Consider the following 12,199-nt stretch of genomic DNA (forward strand, 5'->3'; position numbering starts at 1 on the left):
AAAACAATGAAAAGCTGCCGGGGTAGAGAAGCCCAAGGCTGCTGAAGTGGGAGTCTGTGAACCGTCAGGAGGACAAAAGCGAATTCCACAGCAGCTTCCCCTCAATCAGATTTTCCAAGAAACAGACATCTTCTCACCTGAGGTTTCTGCCAGACAGAGGTTGATATCGGCTTAACCCACTGGCATTGTTTTGTTACGAGGGTCCCAAAATAACAAGAAGAGTAGGCACATTTCATAAAAACCATTTTTAGGAAATCCCATTAAATGCTCAAGGTGGTAACAATCAAATGTCAGTGAAACAGGGGAGGTTTACCATGGGTGCAGCCTCTCCCTGGGAAGGAAATGTTAAATCAGGGTCTTGCAAAGCTGGGAAGCCAGAGGAGACATGGCAGGCCTTCCTCGCTGGGAAGTATTCTGATAGAAGCTACAAAAAACCATCAAGCAACTTTGAGGACAATAGAAAAGGTGTCTTAACATAAAACCTGCTCTTTTGTTTGTTCGCTTGTCTTTCCAGAAGAAGAAAAATGCCGAGATATCTTCATAGTACCACCTCCCAATTTTCTTCCCCACTGTTCCTCAACATCCTCTTTTCTTTTTAAAAAATTGTGTTGCTTTTCTCAAATCCTAGAGAGCAAAGACAAGAAGTAGGCCTGGAGGCCCTGCACACAGCATTGATACAACAGAGGTCTTATAAATCAGCTAAAAATCAATAATTCTTATATGGTAGTTTCTCCTTTGCAACCATATCACCAAGGGACAGGGCTAATGCTTTTTCTCCACCACCAGCCCCATTTTTCTGTCATAAAATTAAAAAAAAAATTCTGCTTAGGAACAAATGGGCAATCGAAGTTGCTGAGTCAGTATTTCGACTATCTAATTTTATTACTTTACAATTGACATACCTTCCCTCTGGAAATGTTTGCAATTAATTAATTAGCAGTAATCTTCCCCAAGGGATGAATTTAATGAATACTCTCCAATTCTTACTTTAAAAAAATAGCCTAGATGTATCCAAGCTGCAAATGTGTGGATAGCTCCAAAGTGCATTTTGAAAAATCAAGGGATCTATCTATTACTGTGAATTTTTATCACTAAGTCAATCTGGTGAGGACTGTAATTCTTTTTCTAAGTAGGAGTTTCCCTGGATCAACGCAAGGTTTCTCCAAGGTAACAGCAGCAGCAGCAGCAGCAGTAGCTGTGTTTGTTAGTATTTAGAATGGAGCTTGTCCTCACGTTAATAATCTCTTAAGCAGAAGAGTCTCTGGTTTGTGGCTTCTTTAAGCTCCTTGAGCATTCTGCAGAATGTGTTTTTAAAACGGGGTGTGGGGACCTAGAGATGTCATGCTAAAGAGATCAGTGTAAGGTGCTAGTGGCAAACTTGGAGTTGAGGCACGCCCCGTCCAGGGCCCCACACCTTGCCCCGCCTCACGCAAGAACCCAGAGCCGTTGCTATCTTCTGGGCCACAGGCTCTCACGTTTCAACCAGAAAATAAAACTGGGCCCTTGAACCAACCCCTATGGCTCCTTGGAGGAGTTGCAGCAAGAGCCTGGGAGAGCATTTCAAAAGTATAAAGCGCGGTGATCCCGGTAAGTGAAAGGCAAGGCTTTCTGAGGTTTCTGGCCTGCAAATCCCACTGGATCCCTGCAGTGCCCACCGAAGACCTTCCCCTACCAGACCGACAGTCCCTTTTCACCCCTAGACGTCGTGGGTCGGAGGCTCTCAGAAGGGCAGTTGGGGCCTGAGTATTGAGCCTTCAGATGTGCAGTCTACCATGCTCGCAAATTGGAGGTTCCCTGTCTCGGGGCCAGGCCTAGAGGAGGCAGCCCCTTCCTGGGTACCAACGAGCCTCCTCCACCCCCGCCACCGCCCACCCATCAGAGCCCCTTTGAAGACCCCTGGAATGGAGTGAGGGGGTGGTCAGACTGCTGGGCCTGGCCGGGCGTCCAGGAGGAGTGCAGGGAATGGGCTGCCCTCCCGGAGCGCTCCACTGCGGCTCTCCAGCGCCACCCCCAGCGGAGCGCAGGGGCTGCAGCCCGGATCGGGCGCCTTCTTCAGGCTCCCTGGCTGCCCCGCGGCCACTGCGGGAGGCGCGCGCGCAAGGCAGCCAAGCTTGCCTTCAGAGGAGATGCCCAGGGATCTCAGCAAGCAGCCTGCGGCTGCCAGGGATCGGACCTGGCTAGTTTCCCGACGGAATCTGAGGGATCCCGAGCCTCGGCCTCGAGGGGGCGCTATCCGGCCTACTCGAGGACCAGGCAGCTGCAGAGAAGCCCCAAGGTCAAGGCCCTGGGCCAGGCCAGGGCTTGGAGAGCCGGAATCTAGCCCGAGTCCTGGGGAGGCTGAGGCGGGGAACCAGATCCCCGAGGACAAAGATGGGCGGGCCAGTGGGATCCACCGACGCTGCCCGGAGCTGCTCCAACGAGAGCCGGGCCTGTGGCGTGAACAAACTTTCCTTCAGCGCAGGGGCGGAGGAACCGGGCTGGAGGCTTCTCCCCCGGGCCTCTGCTTTCCTCCACCTGCCAGTGCTCAGCCTCCGCCCAGCCTTCGCCCACCCCAGCTCCCTCCCCCTCCCCCGCGCGCCTCTGTTCACTCAGACTCCTGTCTCCCCTCTCCCCTCCTCCTTCTCCCTCTTGCCTTTCTCCCCCACTTTTCTCCTGTCCCTTCTTTTGTATTCTCTCCTCCCTCGCCGCCCCAGTTGCCTCTCGCCTCCTCCGGGCCGAAGAGGAGGAGGTGAGCGCGCTGCGCCCCGGGCCTGCGCGGCTCAGAGGGAGGCGTTTCTCCTACTTCTCCCGGGTAATTTGGAGAGGTTGTGTGTGTGTGCGCGCGCGCGTGAGCTCCAGGCGAAAAGGGGTAGGATTCAGCGCCGAGCAGAGAGGGTCAGGGTTTTTGACGTTTCTCGCCAGCTGCACAAACCTCCCGGAGCAAGTGTGAGTGAGGGTGAGAGTGCGCGCGCGCGCACGGTCTGGCTGCGCTTGGCACGCTTGGTGGCCCAGGGCCCCGGGGCCCGGGGTCCCGTCTGGCGGCCCGGGATTACCGTGACGTCACATTGAGCCTCTGGCCACCTTGGACTGGGACACCTCCGGAACCTCACAGCCCCGCGCCGCGCCGCGCCTCACCTCGCCACCACGCGCCTTTGGGAACCCGCATCTTCTTCCTTCCCCTGCCCATCCATGGGCCCTTCTGTCTTCCGGACCCCACGGGCCGGAGGGGCGCCTTTCGGAGCGCAGGGCTCGGCAGCCCGGCTGCCCTCGGCTCTGCCTCCACTGGGGCCAACCAGGAGGAGGAACCGGCGCTGGGCACCCGCAGCTGTGTAAGGAACTGAGACGCCGCACTGCTGGGGGCGCCGAACAGCTGGGCTGAGACGGGAACTCGAAAGGGAAGAGAGCGACGGGCCAGGGACAGCCACCATGTCCTTCCCACACTTTGGACACCCGTACCGCGGCGCTTCCCAGGTAAGAGGCGCCTCTATGGGGGATAGGGGACAGACTGGGTGGAGGGAGTGCCTAGTGCACGGCGCCTGCCTCTGATCTTCCTCCTCTTGTGTCCTGGGGGAAGCCAGAAGGAGCAAGGACCAGGGTAATGTGTCACAGCCTCCTCTGACATCCCCAATCCCTAAATGAGAACGTTTCATCCCGGAGTGCACGCTGGAAAATCTTGTGACCCGAAACATGGGCACTCTGACCACGCGCTCAGTGAGGTGGGTGGGATCACAGGGATCTCCCAGTCAAGCTTCCTCCTATACAGAAGTCTGAGGTGGCCGGGAGAGAAAGAAAGAAAGAAAAGAAAGAAAAGAAAGAAACAAAGAAAGAAAGAAGGAAAGAAAGAAACAAAGAAAGAGAAAGAAAGAAAGAAAGAAAGAAAGAAAAAGAAAGAAAGAAAGAAAGAAAGAAAGAAAGGAAAGAAAGAGAAAGAGAGAAAGAAAGAAAGAAAAGAACTTGTAGGCTACAACGCTGTCCATCTCACCATATTGTTGTTCATTTGTTGACCTCGGCTATTCTCCTACCCCTTCCTTGGGCGGGCCCAAGCTCTCCGGTTCCCTCGATTTTCCAAACGAAAGTGGATGTTGTGCAATGACAAGGGTTTCCTGGGAAAGTTCTGCGGACACCCCCTCCACTGTTCTCCAGCTTTTCTCTAGAGTTCTGAGTGTATTTTCCTGTTGTCTAGTGCCGGCTTGACCTTTGACCTGCTGTGTGATCTTAGACAAGTCTCACACTCTCTCCGATTATCCACTCCCAATCTATAAAATGGGAGCAGGAATGAGACGTTAGTAATGGTCTCTAAGGCCACCATCTAGCTCCGCCTTTGCAGGATCCTGTGAGAAGGGTAGGGAAGGGGGCTGAGGGTTTGGTGTCTTTAATTCTGGTTTCAGAACGTTCACTTTTTCCCGGCCTCCTGGGGCTCTGAGGCCTTAGCAATGGAGTAGGAGCATCTATAAGGGCAGTTTGGTTAAAATGCTTTTTATAATTCCCGTCCCAGCACCTAACAGAATGCTCAGCCCAGGTGGCATTTAGTTAATGCATAATGAAGGAATGAATGAAGGAAGGAGCAATCTGATTTTCCCTTCTTTGTTTCTAGCTCCGGTCAGCGGGAGGCGGGGGGAGGGGGGGTGCCGGGGGGCGGGGGTGTCTCTGACCTCCAGTGCCCTCTTTCTTGCCCCTGTAGTTTCTGGTATCGGCAAGTTCCAGCACCACATGCTGCGAATCTACCCAACGCTCTGTCTCAGATGTGGCATCAGGCTCCACCCCAGCGTCCGCTCTCTGCTGCGCACCCTACGATAGTCGACTGCTGGGCAGTGCGCGACCGGAGCTGGGCGCCGCCTTGGGCATCTATGGAGCCCCCTATGCGGCCGCTGCAGCTGCCCAGAGCTACTCTGGCTACCTGCCCTATAGCCCGGAGCCCCCCGCACTGTATGGGGCACTGGTGAGTACAGGGGTGGAGTCCCAGGGGCGTGAGCAGTAGAGACAGGTGAAATCCAGAAAAAGTCAAGGAAAGACCCACACCTCCCGAGGAAAGGAAATGGTTAGGACTGTGTATGAGGACGAAAAAACACAGTACCTTACAGTTTGCAGAACTTCATACTGTTTAGAAAACATTTATACTTCTATTAATTCTGTGAGGTAGGCAAGTAATCATTAATCTCAATTTAAGAATGAGGAAATAGAGGTGCACAGGATTTCAAATACTTTGCCCAATGTCACAGAGGTACAAAGGGTCAGAGAAAAGCTCCTGAAGAAGAGTAAAGCAGGAAGTGCCCCAGCTGGTGTGTGTTGTGGGGCGGGGGATGGGGTGGGGGGTAACTGGGGAAAGGAGGGAGGGACAAGTGGTACAGTAATAACAGCAGCTAATATTTAACTACTGCTTATTCTGCACCAGGGATTCTGCCAAGCATTCTGCCAGCATGGTCTTCTTCAATAACCTATAAGTACTATTATCCCCATTTTACCAAGGAAAAAATTGAGGCACACAGTGGTTAAGCAACTGGTTAAGCAACTGTGTCCAAGGTCACACGACCAGTGCCAGTGGCGATACTGGGATTTGAACCAGACCCTTAGCTACCACCCCATGTGCCCCCCTCCCCAACTATAGTCCTGAATTCTCTTTTCCTCTCCCTCCAGAATCCACAGTATGAATTTAAGGAGGCTGCAGGGAGTTTTACATCCAGCCTGGCACAACCAGGAGCCTATTATCCCTATGAGCGGACTCTGGGGCAGTACCAGTATGAACGGTAAGGAGTGAAGGGCCTTGGTGACTGGCACTGTGAATCTTTCCTCCCCCACTGCCAAGGTAGGGTGGATGGGGGCAGGGGAGAGGGAGGGAGCTGAACCACACTTCCACGCCACAGACTGTCTTCTGCCTGCAGTTCCTTGTTCCTCTCCTAGAGTGTGAGCCAGGTTCTCCCCCACAGGTATGGCGCAGTGGAATTGAGTGGTGCCAGTCGCCGAAAGAACGCCACCCGGGAGACCACCAGTACACTCAAGGCCTGGCTCAATGAGCACCGCAAAAACCCCTACCCCACTAAGGGTGAGAAGATCATGCTGGCCATCATCACCAAGATGACCCTCACCCAGGTGTCCACCTGGTTCGCCAACGCACGCCGGCGCCTCAAGAAAGAGAACAAAATGACGTGGGCGCCCAAGAACAAAGGTGGGGAGGAGAGGAAGGCAGAGGGAGGAGAGGAGGACTCACTAGGCTGCCTAACTGCTGACACCAAAGGTACTGAAAACGTTCATCACCCCACCTTAAGGGTTTTACAAGTCATCAAGCAGTTTGGTCTTTCAAAAGCTGCCCTGTAGGGTAGATTTTCTGGAAGGTCCTCAGACTTACCCTTGCACTTCCCTGCCTGTCTCAGAGCATTAGCCTGTGCACTGCCTTCTACCTGTAATTCTCTACACAACCGGCTTCTTCTTGACATCAAAGTGTTGCCTCCTAAAGTTCTTCCTGCCTCACCCAAGCCAAAATAGCCTCCCAGTTATTTTCTGTTCTGCCAGCCTGTTTGGATTTCCTTTGCCATAGTTGTCACGGTGAGAAAGTTTACATACCCAACTTCCCTCTCTAGGATGCCAGCTCCACCAGAAGCCTTACTTGCTGCCATATGCCCTACACACCTAATACCTAAATGATGGCAGGCACATAGCTGGCGCTCAGTAAATATTTGCTGAATTAAATGATGTAACAGCAGCCACTTGTAGATGTTGAAATCGAGTAAAAACTGCCCCCTGGTTTTTCACAATTGAGAAACTGAGATCCAGAACTCAGGCAGCACCAAGTGGCATTTCCTTGGCTTGGCACTGCTCGCGAGAGGAGGAGTCCGCTAAAGGGTGGGGGCAGGGCTGGGGCAGGAATTCTTTCTCAGGGACAGGCGGCCAACAACCCTGGGGCAAGTGCAAGGGGTGGTACGGCAGGTCTGGTGAATTACACCGCGGATGCCCTGAGTGCAGGGCGCTTCTTGCTAAAAGCTTCTCAGGGATGGGCATTCCTCGAATTTCCCTTGGGCCCTGGGGCTTTTCTCACTCGCTCTTGATTTCCTGCAGAAGTTACTGCTAGCCAGGAGGCCCGGGGGCTCCGGCTGAGTGACCTGGAAGACCTGGACGAAGAGGAGGAGGAGGAGGAGGAGGAAGCTGAAGACGAGGAGGTAGTGGCCACAGCTGCGGACAGGCTGACGGAGTTCCGAAAGGGCGCGCAGTCGCTGCCTGGGCCGTGCGCTGCAGCTCGAGAGGGCCGATTGGAGCGCAGGGAGTGTGGCCTGACCGCGCCCCGTTTCTCCTTCAATGACCCTTCCGGATCGGAAGAAGCTGACTTCCTCTCGGCGGAGACAGGCGTCCCTAGGTTGACCATGCACTACCCATGCGTGGAGAAACCGCGCATCTGGTCTCTGGCGCACACCGCGGCAGCCAGCGCTGTCGAAGGTGCACCCCCAACCCGGCCTAGGCCACGAAGTCCTGAGTGCCATGTGATTCCCGGACAGCCTCCTGCCTCTGCCCGGCGACTCTCAGTCCCCAGAGACTCCGCGTGCGACGAGTCTTCCTGCATAGCCAAAGCCTTTGGAAACCCCAGGTTTGCCCTGCAGGGACTACCGCTGAACTGTGCGCCGTGCCCGCGGAGGAGCGAGCCTGTAGTGCAGTGCCAGTACCCGTCTGGAGCAGAAGGTAGTGGGCCCCCAACGGCGCTGGGAGTATCTATGCAAAAGACACCCACCCACCGCCCTGCCCGGCAATTGCACACCCTCTGCCATTCTCGTCTGCCCAGGTCTCCCACAGACCTGACGGGAGATTGCTTTACAACACTCTTTCAGACGGAAGCGTAGAGATAGGTTCTAGTACTCCCTTATTTAAAAGTCAAATAATAATAAACTCACAGGCAGACTGTAATTTACCTAGAATCACTTAGAAAGCCGTTCGAGAGATGGACAACCAGGATCTCTGCATTCGTGTGGTCCAGTGTACTGCCAAATCCACCAGGTGTGCATCACCATGCTCCTCTAGCACAATCGCCCTTGTCCTCTGCCTGCCCTTCAGAGGAGACTCGCTGGTCCCCTGCTGTGCTGCTTAGAAAGTTTACTAGGGTTGGGCAGGCACCAGGGCTTTTGGAGAAGTCTAAGATTGTGGGCCAGACGCACACCACAGATTTAAGGTCAGTGCTTAAGTCCAGCTTGCAGCCCTCTCTGTGTCCCACCAAAACCCCTGGAAAGTTGTAGACATGCCCCTGCGGTCAACAGCTTCAGGCCCCAGATTGGTGCTGTCCCTAGAGAGCACCCTACAAAGGGCTCATCCCCAGGCAGGCCAGTGACTGCCAATCACTGTCCCCTGATGCTGGCTGGTTCTTTCACTGTGTTAAGGACCTGGTGGAAGGGAATTTCATCCCACAAAGGGACATTCCCCAAGCATGAGGCAGCCTCCAGCAATTACTGTCAGATTCTGCTCTTTGTAGTAATTTCTCTCAGGATTAGCTGCTGGCTTAGAAAAGTGGGTTACACTGTTATTTGAATTTACACAACGGATCCAAACATTACCTCTGGCAAGCTAATTGCCTCTAGACCCTTTACTTGCCTTCAGAAGAGACATGGCTGACCCAGAGGTTTCCTAAGAATTGCCACTAAGCAACCTTTGGGTTTTAATCAACCTTTCCTCTCTCAGCAGGTTAGCGCAATGGCTGCGATTTGCGAAAGAATCTTGGAAATGGGCCCCACGTTTCGAATTCATCTCCAGGTTAAGAAGCTGCCAGACCTTGCCAGGGACCAGGATCTCTCACTTTGCCTAAGAGACAGACACACAGAAACCCTCCTAGCAGCTGTCCTTGCTCGCAGAGCTGGGGTGGTGGGCCGACTTGTACTTTAGCAGACCCCACGGAGGAGATGGCAGGGCACCTTGGGGAAGGCCAAGTGGGAGGCTGGGAGTCTGCCCCACCCACCGACTCTACCAAGTCTCTCTTCCTCCTCTGGATTCAGCAAGGCTTCCTCTCCTGCTCACCCCTGTCTCTCACCTCCACCACCCCCAGTCACTTTGTAACTTCATCACTGACCCGGCCACTAAGGACCCTGTGCGTCTTCTCCCCCTCCTAAGCCCTTGTGTCCTTAAAAATAATCAGTCCGAACCCATGTAGTGTGGCCTGTCTTTGCCAGGGGTGCTTGGAGAGGTCGGTGTGCAGGCAAAGATGCATTGCGGCCAGGGGTTCTTGCGACAGCGCGGCGTGGGCTGCATACCTCAGTTCCTTTAGTAGCCGGGAAAGAAACTGACAAGGTAACGGACAAGGCCGTGGCGCCTGCAGCTCAGCGGACTAACCGCTGCGTAACCAATCCGTGGAGCCAAGCTGACCACCTCGCGGGTCATGCGCGTGGGAAGTGGTGGGACTTGTCAGGATGTTTATCTGGAAACTGCATCTGTTTCCGGGTTCGTACTTGGGTTGTAAGTTTATTGGGGGAGGGGTGATGAGGACCGCCCTCCTCCGATCGAACTGAACCTAATGAGGAGGTCAGGCAGCTTTCAGGGTCGGTGTAAGGCGAGAGGGGGCATTCTTCCCGTTTTATCAAAAGTGTCAGCAAACACTTCCGGTACAGGCCAACCAATGGGAACTGACGGGCAGGGAAGGGGTCTTTGTCCCCCTTGCTAGGAGTGTCGAGCGGCGGGGTTGGGGGTAAGAGATTTAAAGACGCCCGCGCAATGCTGGCTGGGGGAGGCTGCCTGCGTTCGCGTCCCGCGCCTAGTGGCTTTGGCTTTAGCCAGGGAGCGAGCGCACCGCTGCTCGCAGGGAAGCAGGGACCCGGGGCAGTGCCCTAGAGGGGAGCTCCGAAGAGCAGATGAGTCAGGAAGGCAGGAGGAAAGGCAGCTGGGGTGTGCGCCCAAGGCCTGGATCCCTGGGGAGCTGCGTTTCCAACGCCGGATCCCGGCCAGGCCAGGCCTTCCAGACCAGCGCGGATGCCAGACTATCAGTCACTGAAATCCAGGCGAGCAGAGTCCGCCTCCTGGGCAGGAGAATTGAAGACCTTTGGAGGACGATGAGGGGAAATGTGGAGGTTGGAAATGCTAGGGAAGCCGAAGCAGCGCGCCACCTCCTAGCCCTTCTCTATGGAAAAGACAGCTTTGCTGTCGGAAGGGACTTTAGAGATCATGACTTACAAAAACTGCAAACCTCCTCTTCAGATGAGAAGGTTAAGCCCAAACGGGAGGGCAGGTGACCAGCTCAGGGTCACAGCGGTCCGTGGTGGAGACCAACTCCAGCTTTCCACCCGGGTCAATGTCCCTTTTCGGTTCCCGCTAGCCCGCCCGAACACCCGCCCGCGCTTCCTCCGGGAGACCCCTCTTTGCTTTCGTTTTGTTCCTGGGCAACAGCTGCTCCCACCCCCAACCTCCCCAGGGACCCTCCAGTCGCCCTCGCTGACCCGCGGCTTAGGGTCCGGAAAATTAAACTGCGAAAAGATAAACATTATTTCCAGTCGGCTTTGCGGGATTAACGCTTGTAATAAAGAGCATTAGCTGGAGGTTTCTTTCAAGGCACTCTCGACCCCACCCCCTACTAGGGGGCCAGGTAGACCCCTCCGGAGACTGCAGAGGCGGCAGAGGCGTCCTAGGGCTTCCAGTTGAGAGTAGAGCCCTAGAGAGCCATTTCGTGGAGGGGAGAGGGATCCTTAGAATCAGAGAGTCAACATTTGGAGATGGGAAGCTGAAGACCAGATTGGAGAAGGGACCCCACTAAACTCAGTTCATGTGGCTGAGCAGGGTCTGGGATCCAGAGGGTGGGGGTTAGGAGGAATCTCACCTGCACACGGCCTCCAGCAGTTCAGCTCTAACCTTGGGAAAGGAGGCCTTCCCGAGTTGTCCTACTTCACCACCCAGGACCCTAGGAGGTTGTCTCTCCAGCTGCAACAAACATCTCTTGCCTGGGTGGCCTAGCCTCTCCCTGCCTTCCCCAGCCCAAAGCAGGAGCCTGCAGCCTAGAGTTATCTCAAAGGTCTGATCCTAGTTGGCTGGAGACAGTGGGGTGTGAGAGGGGCTGAAGGGCAGCCTGGCATCCCAGAAACCTGCTTTACCTTCTCAATTGTGTTGCCACCTTGTTTTGTGACTTGGACAAGCCCCTTCCCCTCCTAGTTCTGCCACTGTAAAATACAGGGATGATCTAGTTCTCCATCCTGCTGCTCAGTATCTCCTCCAGAGCTAATGGTGAGCTCCAGGGGTCTAGGAGAAGGGCCTGAGAATGGCACGTCTGAGCCTGTGATTATCCCAGCCTCAAGCCCCCAGTGGCAATCTGTTCCCACCATCTCTGCCCCCCCGAGAGCCTCCTGCAAATCTCCCAATATAATCTCCCAGAATCATATTTTGAATACTGTCTTGATTAAACACCAGAGCAAGGGGAGGGATGATGCAGCCCTGCTCTCTTCGGCTGAGCCTGCTGGTGCCCACAGACAGCTGGACTGTGAACTCTGAAAAGTAAATGTTGGTAAATGCAGAAAGTTGAGGTTCTCAGGTTTGTAGGATGTATACAAGCTGGACCTCCAAACTCCTTCTATGGCTAAAGTGGCCCTTCCCTCAGCTGTGCGGCAACCAGGGGCTAGGTCCTCTGGAGGTGAGGGGAAGCCACCCAGGGGAGCCCCCCCCCGCCACACCCAGCACACCCAGTGTCTTCCTTTATTTATTTCTTTCCTGCCAGTGTCACTAGATGGACACTGGATTCACTAGATGATCTCTGTGATCACTTCTAGTTTTAAGATTCTATGATCCTGTTAATGATAATAAGAACTTCTAGAGCCCTTACCATGTGTCAGACTCAATGCCATGTGTCTTAGTCTGTTTGGACTGCTATTTTACAGAGTACCATAAACTGGGTGACTCATAAAAAACAGAAAGGTGTTGCTTACATTTCTGGAGGCTGAGAAGTCCAAGGTGCCAGCACATTCAGCATCTGGTGAGGGTCTGCTTCCTGGTTCATAGACAGCACCTTACTGCATCATCATTCCATGGAAGGGGCAAGAGAACCCTCTGAAGTCTTTTTTATAAGGTCACTAATCCCATTCATGAAGGCTTCAAGTTCATGACCTAATTATCTCCCAAAGTCCTCAGCTCCAGATACCATCACACTGCAGATTAGATTTCAACATATACATTTTGGGAGGACACACACATTTAGTCTCTTGCACCAGCTCTTTTAAATGTGCTGACTCAAATGTCACAATAGTCCAAAGACATATTATATTACACCTAACAGTATGCC

General features: G+C 54.0%; 1 protein-coding gene across 3 annotated transcripts; it reads left to right on the forward strand.

Annotated features, from left to right (window-relative positions):
* The first annotated feature begins 2,120 nt into the window (after positions 1-2,120).
* On the forward strand, positions 2,121-11,592 carry IRX6 (iroquois homeobox 6). 3 transcript variants are annotated; one of them, XM_009250729.4, is made up of 6 exons: positions 2,123-3,450; positions 4,661-4,918; positions 5,614-5,723; positions 5,904-6,211; positions 7,030-7,644; positions 8,632-11,589. In XM_009250729.4, the coding sequence occupies exons 1-6, from the start codon at positions 3,406-3,408 to the stop codon at positions 8,637-8,639; spliced, it is 1,344 nt and encodes a 447-aa protein (XP_009249004.1). In that variant the 5' UTR covers positions 2,123-3,405; the 3' UTR covers positions 8,640-11,589. The 3 variants fall into 3 exon arrangements, with proteins under 3 accessions (XP_054389901.1, XP_009249004.1, XP_002826469.2); XM_002826423.6 differs by having other exon boundaries at positions 8,635-11,589; XM_054533926.2 differs by having other exon boundaries at positions 2,121-3,450; positions 7,030-11,592.
* Positions 11,593-12,199: the final 607 nt, after the last annotated feature.

Source organism: Pongo abelii, chromosome 18, assembly GCF_028885655.2.
Source record: "Pongo abelii isolate AG06213 chromosome 18, NHGRI_mPonAbe1-v2.0_pri, whole genome shotgun sequence".
Lineage (NCBI taxonomy): Eukaryota > Metazoa > Chordata > Mammalia > Primates > Hominidae > Pongo > Pongo abelii.

Excerpts from the sequence above, each read along its gene's own strand:
- IRX6 (XM_054533926.2), top strand. The coding sequence starts at position 3,406 with ATGTCCTTCCCACACTTTGGACACCCGTACCGCGGCGCTTCCCAG. Across the intron at positions 3,451-4,660 it reads CGTACCGCGGCGCTTCCCAG|TTTCTGGTATCGGCAAGTTC; the intron begins GTAAGAGGCGCC and ends TTGCCCCTGTAG. Across the intron at positions 5,724-5,903 it reads GGGCAGTACCAGTATGAACG|GTATGGCGCAGTGGAATTGA; the intron begins GTAAGGAGTGAA and ends TCTCCCCCACAG.